The sequence below is a fragment of the Phalacrocorax aristotelis genome, chromosome Z (genome assembly GCF_949628215.1).
Source record: "Phalacrocorax aristotelis chromosome Z, bGulAri2.1, whole genome shotgun sequence".
NCBI lineage: Eukaryota > Metazoa > Chordata > Aves > Suliformes > Phalacrocoracidae > Phalacrocorax > Phalacrocorax aristotelis.
Window position 1 is genome coordinate 50,785,793 of NC_134311.1, and position 24,504 is coordinate 50,810,296.

General features: G+C 36.6%; 1 protein-coding gene across 6 annotated transcripts in view; it reads right to left on the bottom strand.

The window, feature by feature from the left end:
- The window catches only part of KDM4C (lysine demethylase 4C), a 260,269-nt gene that overhangs the window by 218,851 nt on the left and 16,914 nt on the right, over positions 1-24,504 (bottom strand). For all 6 annotated transcript variants that reach the window (XR_012657889.1, XM_075078323.1, XM_075078324.1 and 3 more), the window contains exons 3-5: positions 20,096-20,271; positions 16,299-16,413; positions 4,468-4,661 (exon numbers count right to left, since the gene is read on the bottom strand). Coding sequence is in view for 5 of the 6 variants with exons in the window: in XM_075078323.1 (XP_074934424.1) it covers positions 4,468-4,661; positions 16,299-16,413; positions 20,096-20,271 (485 nt within the window). In the remaining variant the exon portion in view is untranslated. The remainder of the gene's footprint in view (positions 1-4,467; positions 4,662-16,298; positions 16,414-20,095; positions 20,272-24,504) is intronic.

Here is a 24,504-nt window from a genome sequence, read left to right on the forward strand (position 1 = left end):
TGCCACTTTGTATAAGCAACACTAATTTGCTGTACTATCTACTTAGGTGGTTAGTATTTATTTTATATAAACATGACAAATAATTTCAAAAATACAAACAAGTTGAAGTCTCATAAACTTCATTTAGGAATTTAATACATTAGCTGTTTTGAGATGGGAAATTTCACCTAAAAAATTTCCCTACTTAATCTAAATATTTCTATGTACAAAATCCTCTTCCACAGGTGGAAAAAAAAATGTCCGTTTCTTGTAATTCCCGTATCTTAAACAGCTACCCCAGAAGAGCCTACAAGGACCTAATCGAATCTCCTTTAACCTATTTATTTATTGCTGTATTTGTTCCTGAATCATACAATGTTAGCATCAGTCTGAGTATGATTTGCCTTCTCCACCTTTTTTGTCTGTAATTTTGTCTAATACTAATATCAGAACACCACCCATTTTTATTCCACCATACCCATAACCCCATTACCATTTCCTCTGCTACTAGGATTCAAAATCTGACAACCTTCACATGAAATCCTGTTTTAAAGACTTCCACAACCCCTGCCATTAACTTTCTAACTTTCCTCATTTTTCCACTTCATAAAGGAAGATGAACAGGTATTGGTACAATTCTACACTGGCAAATCCAAACAGGTTACAGACATGGCAATCAAAAGGTAACGGTAAAGTTGCCCATGGCAAAAATTTGAGGCAATCTGGAGATCAGATTTCTTGCCATCTTGTATCTACTAAACTCCTGAAAAGAATTCCTAAACTTAAATCACCTGCTTTATTTTGAATTTTAGCATAGATTCATTTCACCTTACTCCTCTTACAACCTAAATAAACTGCCAGGTCCAGTCTCACTCTCCTAATCCATCTAATTCTAGCTATCTGAGCATTCTCTTCAACAATCTGGTCTCTTTTCCTTGACATTATCACAGAGATGGAACCACCTTCTCTGTCTGTAGTATATTTTACTCTTTATTTTATGACTGATCAACCCTGCAAGGCACTTTGTCGTTTATGAAATACATTACTAAACAGGAGGTTTTTTTAACATAATGAATTGTTTCTTGCCATTTCCAGTCTTCAGAAAAGCTAGGAAGTGAAGACCAGATGGAATGTCACAGAAAACATGACAAATCAATATATAGATTATGTTTGTATTATACTGCAAGATTACACTCCACCCCTTTCAAAAGAAAGTAAAAACTCTCATTCTTTATGCAGAAAAGAATTCAGACCTCCACCATCAAATATAAAAGGTTAACAAAATCAGCACAATATTACAAAATATTGCTTTCTAAAGTAAAATATTAAAAATACTGTCCAAAAATCTTTACTCTTTTTCTCTAAAATAAAGAATGAATGAGGCCAATTATTACTATGGTATTTGAAATATCTACAGTGCCATGAAAATATTTACTTTGGGTTTGCTTAAACACTTTCACATATTAATTATTAATATACTTCAAGAATATTTACATCATCTTAACACTAAAAAATTCCTGTCAACACCATTGTTTTTCATGAGGCAGGTAAACAGCAAAAAGAGTAAGCTCCACTTTCAGATACTTAATAAACCCAGAATTATTTTCCAAAATGTAAATATCTTACTCAGAGTTTTTAGTTTTAAATTCATAATGTAAATTGAAATATTATCTATATTTTACCCATGGATCTAATACATATACTAATAACCTAACAATATGACAAAATCCCTCAAATTATTAGAAAAAAAAATCTCTTTAGTCAGGGGTTATACCCCTGAAATAATAATTACAATAGAAGATAATATTTAACAACAAATGGCAGAGTGAAAAAATATTTAATATTAATAAGCAGTTCACAGATACCATTATGAAACATATCAAAACCAAACTGAACTAATAAAGTGTATCATCAGCTGTACCAATAGTTCTTCTTGGTACTGAGACTTTTGTCCTTAGACTCTGCGATGTCAAATGAGGTGCCATCTTCAAGATTTCTCTCTCCTCGGGAAAAAAATGCAAAGGAAAACTTGTACTAAAAATTTTCATGACAGCAAGTAATTTTAATAGACTTTATTCCCCCTTCCAGCAAATCCTTCCTCATCATATCCCCAAACCTTCACACCTCATACTGTTCTGTTTCAGAGCCTCTAAGTTTTCTTATTTTTTTTTCTCTTTCGAATTATTTCCTCTCTTTAGCACTTCTTTGAAAGCAAAAAATAATCTATAAAGCAAACATATGTATTACACAAATACACACATACATAAACCCACAAACAGCCATGGTCCTGATTTTGAAAATGGTTATCAGCCACACTTTTCCTCTGTGTTTCATATGAGGCAGTCAATGGAGGAATCAGTCTGCATAATACAAAACAAACTCCTTTACATATTTCTTGGAAGTGAAACTGCATAGAGAGTAAGAAGAAATGGAAGTTAGTATATGTCTAAACACTGCAGAAAGCTTCAAATTCCATAAAGCCTGCTGTAGCAGTCAGATTTAGCTGATGCCTGCAAAATTCTCCTCAGGGCTCTCAGGTGGAAGTGGTTATCTCCTCACAACTCAAGAGAACACACTCTGCTTATCATGCTTCATAATAAAGTATCTTTCAGTTCTCCATAAGACCAATGCGGCTGTCGTAAAGAAGTACATTCATACCCAGCAGAATTAAAAAACATGTATTACTACTGTACATGCCAGGGTATGTGGTTTCACTAAGGAAGCACTTGTCAATTCAGCTTAAATTTTTGTAAGATAGACAAGATCTTTACTGTGTCCTAAGATTCAACTCATTCTCCACTTTTTTGAAGAAAATATTACACTACTATCACATTAACACAGGATACATTTTACTGACATAGGAACAGCAATAGCATAAATTATTGCAGCACTCCTCCAGTAAAAGCATATGTGTAAAAACAAATAAAACTTTTTTTTACCACTGCATTTCTTAACAATATGGACCAATGTGGTCCAGACAATGAAGTCATATCCACTGCTATTTCTTCAAAAGATTAAGAGGTCAGTGTTTAATGATTTTGTTAATTCAGAAGTGTAAACAAGTATCTGTAAACTATAAAAGCATTTATCATATTATCAACTCATACTTTATTAAAAATACTTAAAGAAAAAATTGTCTTAGCTTCTATCCATCGTGTCTAAGGACTTCAAGGTTTAAGGAAATGTCTCTACTACTTGGAATTTCACAATATGCAGTGAGGTTTTCTTTAAATAGCATTTTTTAAATCCCTAAGAATCCAAAATATTTTTTATGCAATCATTGTTTTACTTAAATCTGTGCTATCATCTTAGAACATTTTGGAATTACCTATCTTTACATCCATTTTTAACAAATATATCATTCTATCATTCTTAAGGGTGAGAATTCTTTGTTAGTATGTCTATCAAAGCAGCAATTTCAGAAATATATATATAATCAATTCAAAACATAGACTTGTCTTACTACAATAGGTGGTGTCTACCTTCTCTGTCTAAACGCAACAAATCCACTATCCAAGAAAAGCAGGTAAACACAAACCAATGACCTAAAAAACAGCAGCTGACCAATTTACCACCTTCCCAGTATAAATACATGATATTGCATAAGTCTCTGTCTTTTGTAGGGTATAAAAATAGCCTATAATGTTTTATGGAACTACCAGCTACAAAATTTTCCATCTAAGTTTAGATGACTAGAAAGTACCAGAACCAAACTAAGCATAACAGATCTTTTGTATACATTTCTAATGATTTTATGTTCTCTTCACAGCTTTTTTGAAAAAAAATAAGATTTTCATGACCAAAAGGAAAATATTTTTCTCATATACTTTAAGATACACATATACCACAGTCTATAATATTGAACCTACCAGTCTCTCTAATTAATGCTGTTCAATCAAAAAGCTAAGATTATGGAAAAAGGATAGGAGAAGTTTCATATTCTTTTCCAACCTTAATGATTCCAAGATTTTATGATATTTAGGAAGTACCCTTAACACTGAATCTTATCTCCTACTGGGCCTGTTAAGAGTAGAGAATATGACTCTGATTAAAAAAAAAAAATAAATTAAATGCATGTTTAATGCAAAACATGTTAGGCAGTCCCAAAGGGCAACTGAACCAAAGCAACTGATTTCTAAGAGGCCTTTACAGAAGTTCCCTCAAACAGCCTTGAGGTTCCCAACTCATTAAACTTCTCACATTGAATCATTACGATCTTTTTCTGTTGAACTCAAGTCTAATGTACTTATTAGTCTTTTCACTTAAAATAAAAGAATGCATTACTGCAATGTTCTTTACACCACAAATCTCTTATTTTACAGCATTCTCAGTTTAAAAAAGAAAAAACCCAAACAAACAAAAAACCCCCACTATCTTAGCTTTTCAGTAAAGCTTATCGCTGTGACGCAGTTGTACCCCATCTCTTTGGCTTAATCAGCTGAAATAAACAGATAAATTAGATCATATTTCATTAAAACTTAAACTTGCCAGGACTTTGGCTCCCCAAAATGGAGATAATTAATACTGTAGAGATCCATGTCTTCAGTGTGCCATGCAAATGTTGTTTTCCACATGCCAAAATATAGATACGGTGTATTCACACCCTCGATAGAAATTCCACAGTCTTCTCCTACAACATCCAATATAGTATTAAGATGGGCAATATTCCATTCTTCGATACCCTGAAAAAGATACATAATAAATGTATTAATAAATTTATTAAGGCAATTTTCATATAATTGTCTCAGTCAAAAGATAAACACCTGATCTAGCCCTTCAAAAGCCTTGTAGATTAATGCAAATTTGTAAGCACTTTTCTAAAGTTGAAGTTACTGGAAGAAACTTGACCTTAGTAAGATTTAGATCAGGTTCTAAGTCTGAGATGTTCAAAGCAGAGAATATAAGGAAGTTCCTATCTGCTTAAAACCTAATACATCAAATCTAACATGGATTGAAATGCCATGCACAATAGAAATAACAGCTGCAGACAAAATCTTTGCTGGGTTTATAGCTGGAAGCCACTAAGTATCACTGGGCCTATTTATGCTTTTTAATCACTTACAAAGTAATACTAAATAGTACGAAAAATTATTTAAAAATTTGATTCATATGCATAAGTTTACCATTTCTCTGAAAAATATAAAAATTGAAACTATAACATCACTGCAGAGGTATTTCTAACCATAATTATGTACTGCATAAGAAATACACTGCAGAAGAAATCCATTGATTCCATAGGATAACAGCTATTTCCTTACATTACTGCCTATAAAATTTGTATATTAAAATCAATTCAGAAAGCCATGCATGTAGTTTTTGTTGTATTTCATCCACAAAGTGCAATTCTAATTTCAGGTAATACAGCATGTAAGAGTCAGTGTAACCAAGATCAAAGCTAGAAAACTGAGGAGAAAGAGATTAGACTTCATTATAACAGCAATTATTAGCACCTCCAGGGAAGATATTAGCTGGTGCTTAAGCAGTCAGAAAAACAAGAAATACAATCAAAACTATTACAAACTCAATTCACGCAAGTCTATTGGAAAGACAGCCCCTAAACACATCTCCCACCACTGAACTCTGTACAGATCTGGTAATCTTACTCAAATTTGGAGAATTGAATTGATGGCAGGCTGCAGTCCTGATGCAGCTGATGAAGACCAAGAAATGTGGTGACATTCAATATTTGGGCAGGTGGTGAAGTAAGAATACAGGTTAAAGCAAAAAGTAATGAACATTTAATACTCTCAGTTTACATTTAATTTTTTTTTTTATATTTTATGTCAAGCATGTTACATATGCAGCAACTAGAATTTATATACAAGAAGGTAACTTCCGTATGAAGTTTAAACTGCTGATTAAACATGCACTTCTGACTGCCTGCTATGACTATTTCACTTAGTAAGAAAAACTATCTGTAAGTTATCTGGGACTTTTACAAACCATTAAAGGACTTTTACAGAATGAGTTCATTCCAGACAGCAATTTTTTTTTTTTTTTTTTTTTAAATTGAAGCTTTGGCTTTGGTGCATTAGTGTGACATAAAGGCACTTGAAATTTAATTTTTTTGTTTTTTAAAGTTAATATGATGACCATTATCACAGGGGAAAAAAAAACCTGAACACCAATATGAACTCAAATTGTAGATGTCGGAAAAAATTGCATATTTCAAAGCTAAAAATGGTAATCATTAGCAAGGTAGTAGAGCTGTAAAATACAAAATTGTTTGCAGAAATAATTTTATCTACATATGCCTCAAAACAATTTACAGATTTTATTTTTTTTATATCACATAAAATTTACCTTCGTTCAAGAATTGTGCGGTCAGTTTGGAGAAACAAATTAATAGAGTAAAATAAAGAGCAATAACTCAACCATGTAGGCACAGACACATAGAGGGTTAGAAGACAACATTAAATACACCAGATAAAAATCAGCTGTTAATCTAAGCAGTATACTTTTTCTGAAAGTGGCCAAAAGTAGACAAGAAACAGAGTAAGCAAAGCAGTACTCCCCCAGAATACCCTTCCAGCCCACTGCAATTTGCACATTGAAAACTTCTCCAGACAGAGGTGTTATCCTTCTATTTAACAGTACCCCATAGTCTTTTTACCAATTTATTCATCCAGTCACCTTATTTAATCCATGTAAGCTTTTAGCAACTGCAACATCCTGAAATCTTACTCTTCTAAGAATTAAGTGATAGTTATGGAATAAATTATCTTTTTTTTAACAACACATTTCATCTTTTCACCCTCTGCTAAGTCAAGTGACAACTAGTCACCAAGCAAAACTCCTAGTGTTTTGTCCCTAAAACAAAAGCAAATCCTCCCATGGGGAACAATCCAAGGAGAAAAAGCTTGCTTTAAAATACAGAACATACCAAATACACAATCCACAACCTCTACGCTCAAGATGCATGAGCTATTTCCATTTCGTAAAGACTATTTTGGACAAGTAGTCTTAGCTCAAAGAGAGATGCTCACTAAAACTGGCTTAAATGCTAAAATCACACTGATTCATTTTAACTCCTCCGGCATTCCCTGAACTTAAAAAAATTGGTTTGATATTTATGCAATTATATATTTTTACAAGTAATTATTACAAATTATTAAAGCTATTACTTTCCCTCACAGATATATCTTCTTTAATATTCCAAAACATTAAATAAAATGGTTACATGAATTCTTAAGTAAAATACCGATTCTAACTTTTCCAATAGTTATAAAACTGGTTTTAAAATTTCAACTGCTACACACACTAAAAAGATCACAGGAGCCATAAAAAAAGCTGTTTAACAGATCAATACATAACAATACTTCTCAAAATTAAAGTATATCTTCGGAGGTTATGCTATATTTAATAACCGTTATTAGAACACCAGTATACATATTATTTCACCATGTATCCAGTAGTTTCTTACAAATACAAAAACTCAATTAGACTTTATAGTCTGTTCAATGTTAGGGAAGTATCAAATATTTATTGTGCTCAGAGTATGAAAATAATATCAGAGTTTTATAATATTTTCAAGGGAATATGCAAAGAAAGTATTTCTAATTTATCCACATTTTTGATGGCAAATTCTTTAAAGAATACCTGTCGTCTTTGACAACCGTACCACAAAATCCAACATCAGGAAAAAAAGCTGAAAAAACATATTTTTCTTGCATTACTATAACAAAAAAATACAGGCTTGAAACATCTTACCATCTATGGTCATTTGTATACACATTAGACTTTCCTTGCATTTCTTCAGAGAAATATTGTAAGGTACATAGTAGTTTATACAGATCACCACTACTCCAATCTTCACTAATTTTGTAGAGGATTCAAACTTACTGTAAATTACTATCAGGGGTTTTTATGACTGTTTAACAGCCTTTGAACCAGCTTTTAACACTATGTGGAGATGAAATGGGACACTTCGCAAGCAGCCCTCAGGTATATCTGAACACTTGCACAGCTTAAAAGGAGCAGACTCATTCTTTTATCAAAGACAAAGAAAAATGTAGCTTTCAGGATATTGGTAAAAAGTGGAGCTCGAGGTTGTAAGCAGTGATCTCTCTGCAGACAAGAATAAAATAGGCTCCAAATAAAATCAATTTTTATTCATTTCATTTTATTAGAGTACTTAAAACAGTTGCATGATACTATCCTTTGCACTTTACTTAAACTAATCAGACAACAGTGTAATGTATTCTATTTTTATGGTCATGATTTCTGTATGTATACATGAATACACACAATCCTTTTTCAGTGTTTAGTTTTTCCTGTGATTCTCTCATGGATTAATTTCAATATTAACCTGGCAAACAAGACATCTGTTCTACAACTAGGATTAAAAAGCCCCTTTGACTGACCATTACAGCTCAAATAATAAAAAAAATTAGAGATAGAGTAAAAATCGGTAGGAGAATCATACAGAAAACTTTGTGCTTGGTCACCCACTCCTCTCTGCACACACCCACTCACTCATACCAATGAACATAATAAAAAACCTGCCAGGGTTTTATTTCTTCTTCAAAGTGCATAAAATACAGACAGAAAAATGCTGTGAACACAATCTCTGCACCATAAACCCACAGATTAGGAAATACAAACAATTTCCCTCATTTGATCTGTTTTTCCTTCTCGGTTTCTTTTCAGATATAACCATTCCTTTGCATCACCCTTTTGAGGGTGGGGGGCAAAAAAACAGAAAGCAAGTAGATTCTCTTTGGAAATATACACTAGAACCAAACACGTAAGTGAAGATACGGTCACACTGATCTCAACTATGAGGACATCATAGAGAAAGGACATCTCACATAGCATCATAGAATAGAATCACAGAATCATCTGGGTTAGAAAAGACCCTTAAGATCATCGAGTCCAACCACAAACCTAACAGTGCCAAATCCACCACTAAACCATCACCACCACTAAACCACAGGACCATCAATGCAGCCTGTCCAGATCCTTCTGCAGAGCCTTCCTACCCTCAAGGAGATCAACACTCTCACCCAACATGGTGTCATCTGCAAACTTACTGAGGGTGCACTAGATCCCCTCGTCTACATCATTAATAAAGATATTAGACAGAACCAGCCCCAAAACTGACCCCTGGGGAACACCACTTCTGACCAGCTTCCAACTGAATTTAACTCTTCACCACCACTCTTTAGGCTTGGCCAGCCAGCCAGGTTTTATCCAGCCAAAAGTATGCCCGTTCAAGCCATGAGCAGCCAGTTTTTCCAGGAGAATGCAGTGGGAAACCATGTCAAAGGCTTTATTAAAGTCTAGGTAGACATTATCCACAGCCCTTCCCTCATCCACTAAGCAGGTCATCTAATCATGTGCTGAATACATGCAGAACTTTCTACATAACAAAAAAGTTATGAGACCATATCCCCTCATTAAGCCACCCAGTAACATCCTGTACATACTTGTGGTGGGTTGACCTGGACTGGATACCAGGTGCCCAAAGCCACTCCATCACTCCCCTCCTCAGTTGGACAGGGGGCAAAAAATATAATGACAGGCTCATGCATCAAGGTAAGGACAGGGAAATCACTCAGCAATTACCATCATGGGCAACACAGACTCAACTTTGGGAAAAATTAATTTATTGCAAATCAAATCAGCATAGGAGCATAAGAAATGAAAACTAGATCTTAAAACACCTTCCCCCACCCCACCCTTCACAGGTTTAATGTTACTCCCAAATATCTACCTCCTTCTGGCAAGCAGCACAGGCAAAAGGGTATTGTGGTCAGTTCATCACACATTGTTTCTGCTGCACCCTCCTCCTCGGGGGGAGGACTCCTCATACTCCTATGGGAGGGGGCCCCACGCTGGAGCAGAGGAGGAGACATTCCTCCATGAACTTCTCCAACATGGGTCCTTCCCACAGGTTCCAGTTCTTCATGAACTGCTCCAGCATGGGTCTTTTCCATTGGGTACAATCCTTCAGGAACAGACTGCTCCAGTGTGGGTCCCCCACAGGGTCACAAGTCCTGTCAGAAAACCTGCTCCAAAGTGGGGTCCTCCCCACAGAACCACAGGTCCCGCCAGGAGCCTGCTCCAGTGACGGCTTCCCATGGGGTCACAGCCTCCTTCGGGCACATCCACCTGCTCTGGGATGGGGTCTTCCAAAGGCTGCAGGTGGATATCTGCTCCACCATGGACCTCCATGGGCTGCAGGAGGACAGCCTGCCTCACCATGGTCTTCACCGTGGGCTGGAGGGGAATATCCCCTCCAGTGCCTGGAGCACCTCCTCCCCCTCCTTCTTCACTGACCTTGGTGTCAGCACAGTTGTTTCTCTCATAGTTTCACTCCTCTCACTGGCTGCAGTTACTGTCGTGCAGCAGTTTTTATTCCCTTCTTAAATACATTACCCCAGAGGCACTACCGTAATCACTGATGGGCTCAGCCTTGGCCAGAGGCTGCTCTGTCTTGGAGCCAGCTGGCATTGGCTCTTTTGGACAGAGGGGAAGCTTCTAGCATCTTCTCACAGAAGCCACCCCTGTAGTCCCACCATTACCAAAATGTTGCCACACAAACCGAATACAATACTGTAAAGGATGGCATGCAGGATATATACTTATGGTAGTTTGCAAAAGACAATCTGTAGGATTATCTCAGCAAGTATGGAGAAATCCACAATCCCTCTGGGCAGCCTGTGCTAGTGCTCAGTCACCCTCACAGTAAGGAATTGTTTTGTCATGTTCAGGAGGAACCCCGAGTTTTAGTCTGTCCCCATTGCCTCTGGGTCCTGTCACTGAGCACTGCTGATAAAAGCCTGGCTCCACCCTCTCTGCACCTTCCCTGCAGGTATTTACATACATTTGATGAGGTCCTTCCTGATCCCTCTCTTCTCCAGGCTGAACCATCCCAGCTCTCTCAGCCTTCCCTCACATTAAAGATACTCCAGTCCTTTCACCATCTTAGTGGCCCTTTGCTAGGCTCTCTCTATTAGCTCTGTATCTCTGTGGAGAGATGGGAAGCCCAGCACTCCCAAGCGTGGCCTCAGCAGTGCTGAATAAAATGGATCACCTCCCTTGACCTGCAGCAGCATTCCTCCTAATGCAGCCCAAGAGACTGGTAGCCACCTTTGCTGCACGGACTCATTGCTGGCTGATGTTCAGCTTGGTGTCCCTCAGGGGCTCCAAAGGACTTTCCTGGAAAGCAGCTTTCCAGCTTTCAGCCCCCAGCAGGTACCCCATATACCTGGGGTTCATCGTCACTAGGTGCAGCACTTTGCACTTCCCCTTGTTGAGCTTCATGAATTCCCTGTTGACCTGTTTCTCCAGCCTGTCAACATCTCTCTGGATGGCAGCACAGCCATCTGGTGTATTAGCCAATCCTCCCAGTTTTGTATTGTCTGCAAACTCTGCCCCATCATCCAAATCACTAATGAAGATTAATGATTATTAAACAGGACTGGGTCCAGTATTGATCCATGAGGTACACTTACAGAAGTCCTTCTTGTTGCCTTTGACATCTCTCAGATTCAACTCCAGGTAGGCTTTGATGTTCCCAATTGCATTTCTGCATACTTGGACAGTGTCTCTCTATTCCTCCCAGGTTACACATCCCTGCTTCTACCTCCTGTGACTTCCTGTTTATGCTTGAGTTTTGTGAGAAGTGCCTTGCTGTTCCATACAGACCCCTGGCATTTTTGCCTGACTTTCTGCTCATTAGGATGTACCACTCTTGAGCTTAGAGGCGGTGAATACCAACCACCTTTCTTGGGTCCTTCTTCCCTGCAGGGCCTTATCCCACAGGACTCTTCCAAGCAGATCACTGAAAAGGCCACGGTCTGCTCCCCTGAAAGGCAGGGTTGTGGTCCTGCTTTCTGTCTTGACATCCCCTCTTAAGATCCTGAACCCCACCATCTCATGGTCACTACAGCCAAGGTTGCCGTCAAGCTTCACATCTGCAACAAGTCCTTCCTTGTTGGTGAGTATGAGGCCCAGCAGGCAACTTTGGTCAGGAAGTTGTCACTGATGCTCTCCAGAGACTCTTGGATTGCTTATGCCTGCCGCTCTCCTGCAGCCTTACGTTAAGCTACAGTTCAGATGCCATCCTTAACTTATTTCATGGTCAAATCCAAATTCTACATATCATGTCAAGGTGCAGCTTTAAAATCAAGTTAGCTGCTCTGTCAAGGTATACAGCAGGAAATAAGTAATCTGTTGCTAGAGTTAATATTACATTCGAGATGTACCTACAATTTAGCAAAAATAACCAACTGTTAGCCTACAAACTCCACTGAATCACTCTTGTATTACCAATAAAATGTGCTTTCCACAGCTTAGACATGGGAGAAGGTAGGCATTAGGTTTACTTCTATTCCTCCTCATAAGACAAGAGAAGAAAAAGGGTAGTAAAGTGATATCTTCAAGACAGGAGCTGAAAAAGAGTGGTGACAGAGAAGCAAGACAATATGCATATGTGCTTCTTCCAAACCTTGGCTTTTCTCTACTGAATAGCAGATTCTATTGACAGCACTCAAGTCAGAAGTTTTTTATGACCCATTATAAACATCAAATCGGTCATTTTTCTTCGGATTTTCTTCCCCTTAGTTGCTAGGTCAGTCCAAGTAGGGGTTTCATATGCCTCCCCATCTGTCCGTACAAATATTCCAAATTCATTTAAAAAAAAAACAACACACACACACGAAACAGAAAAAGTTGATTTGGACTCCTTGTACCTCATAGAACAGGGAAACAACTTAATTTGTGGCCTCTGTGATTGGCAGTTTGATTTAAACATCAGTTGGAAGTGGCATGAAACTGGAAGGCCTAACGTTAGCTCACCAGTACAGACACTGTACCGAACAAGTAGGTGAATAGCACTCTTCAGTTTACTCACAGGTGCAATTGCCACCTAAGTTAATAAAAAGATAATGCAGTTAATAAAGTTATGATATCAGAAACAAAATAACTCCCTTTCCCTTCCTGACAGAAACAGTAACTTTTTGCAACTGTTTCACAGACTAGTCATTCACAGTCTAAGCTGGCTCAGGTTGGCATTACATTCATGCTAACTCACAAGGAAGACAGCTCTCTTGAAATAACATAAAAATAAATAATCACTTCTCAATTAAACTTCCTAAACAATCATAACTCTTAGGTGTGCATAATCAATTCATTAATCAGTTTAACAACTGCAGCTAGTGAGACTGGTGCTTTATTATTGACATTATAAACTCTTCAGGAATATTAATTTTCACTCAAGTCCAGATGACCTTATAGTAACAAAAAGACAGAACCTTGAACATGTATCTAATAATGTTTATAATCTTAATGTAAATAAAGATCCTTACAATCTGTTCCTTAGTGCAATGTTTTTTCTTGACTCACCTACATTGTCATTCTCCTACAAAGCACTATAATTAAACATAACAGCAATTAAAATGCACAGAATAATATTTCAAGCAAACTATCAACTATCTTAAATTTATTTTCTATAAAGCTCTATACAGTGTACAGAACACGTTCTCATAGGTTATTTCCTTATTCATAAAGATTTAATCTGTGTTCAAAAGTGTCAAATATCTATAAATAGATTATAAATACATAACAGATTCTGAAATAATCCAAATATCACAAGGGTAAAATTTGAATCATTGATGGTAGCTGTGCAAATTTTAAACCATGCATTTATAGCTTTGTTCCTGTTCATTTGGGTTTGTGGGTTTGGTTGTTTTTTGTTTGTGGGGGTTTTTTTGTTGGGTTTTTTTTTTTTTTTTTTGCTGTTCCATATAACATAGGCTTTACAACTTTGCCTTGTCTTCCAAACTCCTCTGAACCTGTCATCCTCTGATCTAAGAAAAGCAAAGAATACTACAAGATCTATGATCTCTCAGGCACAAAACCAGCAAGGTGCTGTATTCCACAAATAACAATACTGTTTCTTAAATAATCTAAATTATAAATGTTAAGGTTCCATCATGCTTCAGATATAGATGTCTCAATGCAAAATTTAACATCACCATGTGGAAAAGGAAATGTAATTGGTAAACTCTTAAACAGAAGAATAAGGACTTGTAGCACAGCAGTATTTCTCACTGATTTTGATGGCCTGAGTATACGTATACATCACACTTTTGCTAAGTTCCTCATGTTTTTCTACCTGGAATTCTGCCAGATGTTTACCTTTCTGTATTAAATGGAACATATAACACACTGTTTTCAATACAATGCATTTTGGAGAAAGTAAGCATTTGGTTTTATCACAAATAGCCTACTATGACAAACTAATCCAGCCATCCCCTTTCTCCTGTATGTTGCCCAAAACATCAGCCACTTGTATTGACTTCCCTTCCCCGAATAATGACAATCCTGAAGCAAACTGAAGACGTAAGAACAACCTCTAATGCCAAACAGAATCAAAAATATCCTTTCCTAGCAGTATCAAGTGTAAGACATGAAAATATTAGTTGTGCAAGTACACCATCTGCTGGCCAAAAAACTTCAGCAAAAATATTCTAAGAGAAAACATTTTGATCAGTGGCAGCCATAACTTTCTCACCAACAATTTGGTAGCAGGGGTTTTTCCTTCGTTTCCTCTAAACCCCTCTGGGCTGTACACCATGATATGGTTGCCACATTAACTGCTCAGTGTGTTCACACTCTTTCCTCTGTGTCTATTCCTTTCAGTAACATTTCCCCATTGTTATTTATTTTTAAATAATACCCATTTAATAGTAGCCATTAAGGTGCTCTTATTCTACCTATTATTGTTTTCTCCCCCACTTCCCACAACTTTTAGTGCTTTCTTTGTCTCCTCTTCCTATGGACCTAACATCTGAGTTAAGATTTCTGAACGCTGCTCTTCTCACTTCACTCTTTGCTTTCTGACCTCCTTTCCCCAGCCTCCCAATCTAATGAGAATGCAGTTCCATGAAAAGGAAATCTCTGACCTCCTCTTTGACCAGTCAGCACTTCAAAATTGGATACTACTGCATTCTCTTTTCTTTGGAAATGTTGTGACCTTATTGGAAACAGTAACCTTAGGATATTAAAGACCAAAGAAAACACAATCAAAACGAAGTGCACATTTGTAAAAAGCTATGCCAGAAGGCATTATCCGCCAACATTAAAGAAAAAAAATCAGACGAGAAAAAGAAAAAGTGCAACTTTCTATTTCTTGAAAGAAACACTGCTTCCCTGTGCCCCATTTTGGTCCCCACAAAGCAACAGCCATCTAGACTGTCTCTTCACCAAAACACCCCAAATCAGGATCTTTAATTATCTTCTAAATCATTTTTATACAGCCATTTGGACACACAACAGAAAATTTGGACTTCCTACTTTCTCTAAACAACAGAGCATTGGACATTTACAGCTATCTTTCAAAGATCACATAACTTAGCACAAAATCTGAATTGCCTTAAGCCATCTTGGCTGACCATAATTATCTCTGGACAGACTCTTCAAATAATGTGTCTACTGTGAAGAAATACGAAACATTAGCAGAGCCTCAGACCATCTGCCACAGAGAAATTCTACTCTTTTTTTTTCATTATTGGAAAAGGCAGATACCTAGAACATGAAATAACTCAAGAAGTCCACATGTGGTATATTCTTTTGAAAAAAGGTTACTTCATATTTTTTAAATTCTCAAATCTTTTTTGAAATGCTAACATTTTTTCTGTTAGTCTCATTACTTAATTAAACCTTCCAAAATCTTGTTCTTATAGCGACTTACATAGCCTAACCAATATCAGTGGATATTCTGTAATTCTTTGGTTAATGAGATCTGTCTTAAGAGCCCATTTTTAACCATGGAGATCTTGGCAAGTAACCATCAAAATTCATTTCCTTAGGAAGTTTCCATTTTGTCTCTTTTAATTCAGAGGTATATGGTAATTGTAAGCACATTTGCAGGAAACTGTAGGCATTGCAAACATGTTTAAAGTACAGCTATCAAACTTCATCAGTGAGAGAGAAATAAAATATTTCATATTTTAAAGTAAAAGTTAATTGAAATATTACTAAATTTCCACAGAGATAGACAGATAACATGTATACTGAAATGTTAATAAATAAATAAGACAGAATCTCAAAGTTCTGGAGAGTTCAAAATGAAGAAAAGGAAAAGTCTTATGATCAGGAAGAGTAGCAATATCCTACTGTCTATGGACACAACTGTCTGACTCTTGCAGATGTAGTGTTAATTTCAACCTTGCTCGCAGTCTTTAAAGTGAGAAAGAGAGATTTCAAAAGAAAGACAGATTCTCAGTCACAAAGCAAGAATGTATCCTCTACGTATAGTACCCTTTAAAAGAGGGCTGGAAGAGATAAACTTCATAAAAAGCTATGCATACTTCATCATAAATGCTGCCATTGATATCTGCTCCATAAATTGGTGCCACAAAAGTCAAGTTCTTCCAGTATTTACGTTCCAGATCTTCATAATCTACGTATCTTGGGGTGCAGTATCTGCAGAGGAAGAGGTAGGTAGAGGTTCAACATAGTCTTTCAACAACCACCTTCACAATGGACTATGCTTCTGATCCTGCAAACTGAATTCTAAGAGATCACTATTTCAAATTCACTGAAACAGAGGAATTATTAGTTGTCCTGAATTCTTAGTTTCATGATTCGCCATAGCATGTAACCTCCTACCTGACAGCTACAGTAGCTGGAGTCATACACATACCCATCCAACATTTCCTTCAGTTTCCAGCAGCTAAACAGCACATCTGGCTGTCCCCAGGCTGAAGCCCTCCCTTTTGTTTCTCTTCCATAAAAGAAGACACACACAGAAAAGCCACTTAATTGACAAGTATTTTTTATTTTTCTGTTACACTACCAGCTCTGCAATGACACAGAGGTAGGTGCTGCACAAGCCTCTCTCAGAACAACTCAAGTGTATAGTAATTCTGCCAAGTAGCAGCCCTGCCAGGGAAAAACAGTACTTTCTTCTCTTCTAACCTCCCCAGAAAAACCTTTTGAGAAAAGGCATAATGTTGCAAAGAGTTGATACCAAAATTTTACCATATAATGAAAAAAAATTTAAGGGAGTTGTTCTTTTCACTCCTCTAGTGCAGCACAGGGCATCATACTTCTACATTCTTAAATATACTTACGTATATACTTTTCGAAGATTACTCAAACCTCATGAAAAACTTGTGAGAACACAACACAAGCACAGTACCAAAGAAAATATCCATCAATAGCTTCTGCCTCAGGATCCTTTGTCAGGCCCCTATTCTCCTATATATAGATGTTCAGAAAAGAAAAGTTGCTCCCCCATTACTGCAACTCTGAGACGTAAGGTTTCACATTAGTACTGCCAACTTACTACACTTGAACTACCAGAAAGAAAATCCAAGCATATAAGAATTAAGTACACCAGGTACATTTATACCAAGCAATAACATAGAACAGAGACAAGCAAGTTAGCAACACACATCTTAACCAAAGCGTTCTCAGCAATGGAGTTGTTTCAATTATTTCTCATGGATATGGCTCCAGAAACAGGTTGTGTTTCTGCTTGGCACTGAGTAATACAGATACATCAACTCAGTTACCATAACACAAGGATCTTGATTACAGGATGCGGTATGCCCATATTTCCCAGAGGTCAAGGCAGAGAAGCACCTTGGTTCAATGGCAAATTGCGAATGCCTAAACATATAAAAGATGCAATGCATTAGACTGAGCACACACAAGACTTCTAAAGTCATCTGTGATTTAATTCAAATGTTCATGACCCTTCTCACTTAACGAAATGGAAATGGATAACATCACAACACTCAAGAGAAGAGTCTTTAACAGAGGACCCTTCTTTATCAAGGAACAAGATTCAACAAGGCCAAGTGCCGGGTCCTGCACTTCGGTCACAACAACCCCATGCAACGCTGCAGGCTTGGGGAAGAGTGGCTGGAAAGCTGCCCAGAGGAGAAGGACCTGGGGGTACTGGTTGACAGCTGGCTGAACATGAGCCAGCAGTGTGCCCAGGTGGCCAAGAACGCCAACAGCATCCTGACTTGTATCAGGAATAATGTGGCCAGCAGGAGCAGGGAGGTGATCGTGCCCCTGTACTCAGCACTGGTGAGGCCGCACCTCGAGTACTGTGTGCAGTTTTGGGCCCCTCACTACAAGAAGGACATTGAGGTGCTGGAGCATGTCCAAAGAAGGGCAAAGTTGTTGAAAGGTCTAGAGAACAAGTCTTATGAGGAATGGTTGAGGGAGCTGTGGTTGTTTAGCCTGGAGAAAAGGAGGCTGAGGGGAGACCTTATCGCTCTCTACAACTACCTGAAAGGAGGTTGTAGTGAGGTGGGGGTTGGTCTCTCCCCCCTAGCAACAAGCGATAGGACGAGAGGAAATGGCCTCAATCTGCGCCACGGGAAGTTTAGGTTGGATATTAGGAAAAACTTCTTGACCGAAAGGGTTGTCAAACATTGGAACAGGCTGCCCAGGGAGGTGGTGGAGTCTCCATCCCTGGAGGTATTTAAAAGAAGGGTAGATGTGGTGCTTGAGGATATGGTTTAATGGTGGACTTGGCAGTGATAGGTTAGCGGTTGGACTCAATGACCTTAAGGGTCTTTTCCAACCTTAATGATTCTATGAAAACTATTTTTATGGGAGAACAGGGCTTCTCAGGTGCTTTAAGAAGTATAGACTGCATTAAGATTGTCATAAGAGCTAATATGACACATTTTCTCAAGAGCAGTAATGAACAGTTAGAAAGACTTACAGCTAGTAACAGATAAGAGGCCCTCCCAAGTGTTCTTAACTTTACCTATGAAGTTTCAAACTGATTTCAGTAAAAGAAACATGAAAACTGAAATCAGAAACACTTCCAAAATATCTTCCATGATAAGGAATATAATAAACTTAACTAACATCATGACACATATTAAAACCTTCACAGTATCTTTGCATTATCAAACTATTTTAAGAAATTAGTGTTCCTCCCTTTATCATGACTTAATCAAATGTAAACTTTAAACATAGATGAACAAGTATCATAGAAAACTACATCAGATACTATACAGGTTGTATATTTTATTCTCCTCCCTAACAGTTACTGAACAAACAATTTTAAGGACTACAAAATAGGTTCCATTCCCACTTACCAGAGGAAGAAAACTCGAAGTGTGATAACCTAAATTTTTCAGAAGTAATATATGGGCAGAAACATACTGAGCCTTTTTAACTGAAAGAAGGAGATCAGTTTTGCACTTCGACAAAGGCATGGATATTATGGAATATTTGCTGAGGAGCCTGTTTAAAAGCTTTTCATGTCCTAGTTTTTACTGATCTTGATAACAGCTTATTTTCTTACCTCTTAATTTCTTAAATTAACTTATGAGAGAAACTTTCCTTCAAACTGGGGCAGTATTACCTTCCTTCATTATATTAAAATATCTTTTATTTCTAGGATCCTTTGACTCACCTTCCAGAAACGTCTTCCAGTCAGTTTTGAGGAAATACTGAAGTAGAATTTATTCTTTTTATGCAGCCAAAAGAAATGGGGAAGAATTCCTTCTATCATGTCCCTCTTCTTGGAATGACCACCAATTTGAAATGTTTTAGTATAATGCCTAGTCCTTCATAGACTTCTTTCCCCTCCCTTAATACACATCCTGCTATAAGCAGAACATAGACATTTGCTAGGTGCAGTTGAGTTCTCTTAGATTACTGCGAAAACTTTTGGGCCAGTTAAAAAAGATACTGGGTTTTTTCCCGAATTACATGATGATAGGCCATTCCAGTATCTAGGCCAAAAAAAAAAACAAAAAACAAAAAACAAAAAAAGGAACTAAATATTGAACGTTACTAAGTGTACTCAAAATAAAACTCAGGTATAAGTCTGTATCATCTTCATTATTTCCAACATAAGGATTTGTTGGAACAGAAAGAAAAAAAGGTAGACAAAGCATCATGTCTCAGGTTTTTCAGATGCTTTTTTGTTGCCATGGTACCACATGCTTTCAACAATAGAAACACAAGCAAGATTCATATTGTGGTATCCTTCCATTACTTAGGAGACAGGAAACCTCTACAGAATCAGTGTAAAAATCACCAGCTGCCTAGCACAATTCAAAGAAACCACAATATGAGAGCAAATAAATATTTGTCTTTCTAAGTAAAACCCCCTCCATATACATACTTGTCACTGTTGGCCAGCTGTTTGAACTCCTTCACTGTCATTGGCTTTTTCTGAATGTTGTACTGTGTGAAGAGTCCTGACTGGCCAGTGACCATCTGTTGAATTGGAGCAGGAATCACCAAATCTTCAATATCATCGTAATGTTTTCTTGGCTTCCACTCCTTTGGTGGGATAACCTTTAAATTCAGAAATAAAAAAAACAGGACATCAACAGTTGCAATAATCAATCCAAGACATTCTGGAAAAAGCAAAAGAACAAGTCAAAAATGACCACATGATAAAATGAATGCTTGCTTACCAGCTGTTTCACAATAACTAACTGACTGACCATGTAAGTGCCCCAGATAATGCAGAAGCCAATTCAAAATGGGCATATTACTACCTCAGTTCACAAGCAGCAACTCACAGATCTACACAAATTGTAATGTGCAACTGCGCAAACATACACATGAAAAATGGCAGAACAGACAAATATTTGATAATCAGAAAGCCTTATAATTCACAAAAACTTCGTACTCCATGATGCAAACTTGTTATCCTCAATTGGAAACAAAAAAAAAGATTCATAAAAAAGATTCATAGTCCCCTGTCCAAATCTTATTTGATGTAAACAGTATGAATAACTTTATTTCTTACTGAAAAATGAACAAATACACCTATTACAGAGAGCTTAGATTTTAGAGTCTGTTTAACTTACTCCCCATAAAACTGCAGGGTACAACTTTAGTGCAAACTCTTACTGTAATAATTTAAATATACTATTTTTTACATTAACATGATTTAAACCTCATAATTAAAGATTTAAGTTATGTGCAGATCAACCAGTTGTAAAGTTAACACTTTTATTTCAAATACCATAAAATTGCACGAAGTCTACGAAAACTCCTCAGCCGATTTCTAAAGTGTTGGCAATTAAGTTTTCAGGAATTTCAAAGCAGCCTGTAGTCATACCAGTGTTCTTTAACAGGCTGTGTAATTTTGAACATTCCTTGCATATATTATCTGAAATCAGAAAACTCTAGATTTGAAATTACAACAGTTTTAAAACACAGCAACAGACATTTTTAATATATTTCTTTGTTTTGGTTTTGAACTTTTTCTTGCCCAAAGGCTCAATATGTTCTTTGATGCACTCGTACTAATTCTTTTCTGTGAGGTTCAAATTAAATTTTCACAAGCATTGGCTTGGCAACTTTTCAAGTAACATACAATGAAGTAGTATGGTTTTCATAAACATGCATCTACCACGTACTAATTACATTACTTGAATAATTAATTCACATGTTAGAGGTAGCCTTTTCACTAGGCTAGCTAGCTTATTCCTTTAACAAGCATTTCAAGATTCCACACAATATTGTTCATTACAGACTTTGCTATTACATCACTCTCAGAAAGTAATAATCCTAAAAAATAATACAGATAGATCCTGAGATCGTTTGCTACCTTTGGAAAACAATCACAAATGGGCAAACTGTAATGCTAATGTACTCAGTCCATCCCTCAAAGAAATCTGATCAAGACCGTTCAGGCTAGCAAGCAGACACCAAAACAGAAGCATCAAGCTGAAGAAAAGTTATCGGATAGTAACATACTTCCATACCTAATGTTCTTATTTTAAACATAAAGGGGCGTTTTTATCCAGTTTTTACACAGATGCAACTCCCTTTTTATCTTTTTTCCTTCTCAGCTTCCATGGGACTTCAGTTGTACAGGGACTACTTAGCAAGTTTGAGTGTTGTTTGCTTTTAGAGAAAAAAAATAATCGAATCATCTTGTGATTCCTACTTATTTCTTTCACACAAATCTTAAATTATATGCACATCAACAAAATACAAAATGTTGATTTGGAAGCAGAGAAGTCATGCATTCAGAATATATGCATAGAAACCAAACATGTGAACAGAGATTTCCATTTTCATTATTATGAAGCATGAACTTGTAGGTTTGGCTCAAACATATGAACACTGAAAAGCAAAATTTGCATTATCTTGTTTAATTCAAGGTCACTGTGCTTTGAGCAATAAAAATATTTTTTGTCAATACAGGTTCAAAATATCCCCTTCCAGATAACTGGAGCATGTTTATTATTGTTGTAATTAGAGTACTGGTTAGAGAAGTGAATTGTGGGGACTGACATGCTATGCATCATTTTAAAAGAAAATAAAAATAGAGTCTCCATCCAAAAGAATTTGCATTTTCTAACAAGGGTCAGGACGACGGCTGGAGATGTTAAAATATTGCATCTGAAGTGACACATAGCTACTCAGTCTCAGAGTTGGAAATAATGACTAGATCTCCGAATTTTTACCACTGAACTGTCCCACTGAAACCTCTTCACATTCCCTTTAGTAATAATAACCCCTTCAAAGTCAGGCAAGTTAGTTTTATTTCATGGAAGCAACCTAGATCAAATTCATCAGCCAAGCTGTTCAATGCTCAAACACAAAAAAGAAAAAACCTAAAGCAAAGCTTTCTCATTTATATATCTACATATACAGATATACATCTCACACATACTAGGCATATTAACACTGTCTAGAGTTACTTAGCAGGATATAAACTCTATTTTAGATGGGGATGTCTTAGTTATACCACTCAGTGTCCTCCATGAAGGCTGCACACTAGTACAACCGAGGTTATTTCAGAGTGCTATCAACACAAATTCCTGTTAAATCCTCTTTCATATATCAGTGATCTCCTGTTCCACTTTTGATTCTGAATGGCACTGGCTAGTATTTCTATGTAGCTATTTCTGCCCCAGCTCTTCCGAAAACTGTCTGTCTTGTACTTGCCACCATCTATTTTGAGTATCACGTTCCAAAATTACTTTTCTACTTGCCAATGCAACTGCAGATTAATTTAACTATTTCACTCTACATCAATGTAGCTTGAATCTCCAAAACACTTCTTACTCAAGTAAACAGCAACTAAACTATTTGTGTGCCTTGTTTTTCATTTGTTCTATTGCTTTCATTCCTTGTTTTCTTTTTTAAGTATAGGATCCACTGTAACAGTAAGACTAAAATACATTATCTATGCCTAAAGCTCATTCCAGACTTTCAAAAGCTTAATGGAAATTTTTTAGCCAATTTGCCCCAAGGATGCCACAGTATATTATTTGCTCTGGAAATGGTTTAATGTTATTTGTCTACTACCTTAATGATTTGTCTCAGGCATAGTATTAGAAACTTTTTTTAAAAAAAAACATTTTATCCCCCACACTCCCCATCCTGCCACAATATGTGCAAGCTTTACAGTCATTTTATCCCCATTTACATATACATATTCTTCTGCACAGGTAAGAGGTCTTCTCCCTTTTCATTTTCACATTTAACCTAAAATGCTGGGTGGGTATGCCTATTCTGCTTATGACCTCTGTTTAGAGGTTAAATTACTGTCTCTGCATATGCATATAGCTCCTCTGGTAGTCTTTATTCTCTTTACATTCTTACTTGAGTCTGTACACCCTAGACGCAATATAAATTAGGTCCTTCCTAAGTTCATTTTATACTACTTCCACAACAGGAAAAAATATTTTTTTCCTGTTATGTAAAATACAATTTCCAAAATTCAGAAAATGTCTTTTAAACTTTTGCAGTATGAATTATTGACAAGTTTTGGTTTAAAAATACTTGGTTTGTCTATTTTTCATATATAAATATAGTTTTTTTGAGATATATCAAAAATAGTGACAATCAGAATATAAAAAGTCTCAAGACAACTAAGTAATATGTAGCAACTAACTGAAAGGCTGAAAAGAGCTAGAGACACTAACTGCTATTCCAGTATCATGCAGAAGAAGGGGAAAACAGACCTACATGATACGGTTAGAAGGGCATTTCCTCAGTCACAGTACAGCTGGAACATTACTAATGTAATTAATATTTTTAAATGGTTTTGTTATGCTTTCTTATATCATAGACATTATTCCAGGTGTTCTGCAAACCCAGGTCAGCAGATATCCCAAATGCATATAAACACAGATATATAAAAATATTTTTTGTGCTCCTGGGACTACCCCATTTTAACAACCTGTACAAGGAGAAGAGCATCCCAAAAGGCTTTGAAATGCAATAGATGGAATGGGAATTAAATCCTAAGTGTGTGGCCAAAAAATGGACACACCCACATTATCAATCATATAAGCACAAGATATTAACTTCAAACAAGCCAAATTATACTATGCAAAATATCACAAATCCCTGACTACATAGCCAATTTCTGCCCTTATTGGATACGTTCAGTTTTAGTGACTTTAACAAAAACAGTATGAAACTCCAAGTGCCAGGAGAGTAGCAATAACCTCTGTAAATCAAATCTTGGAATTGTTTTTAAGATTCTGTTAATTTTCAATTTCCCTTAATTGCATGTATGTGTACAATTTGAGAGAATAGTAATTTGTAGCCAAA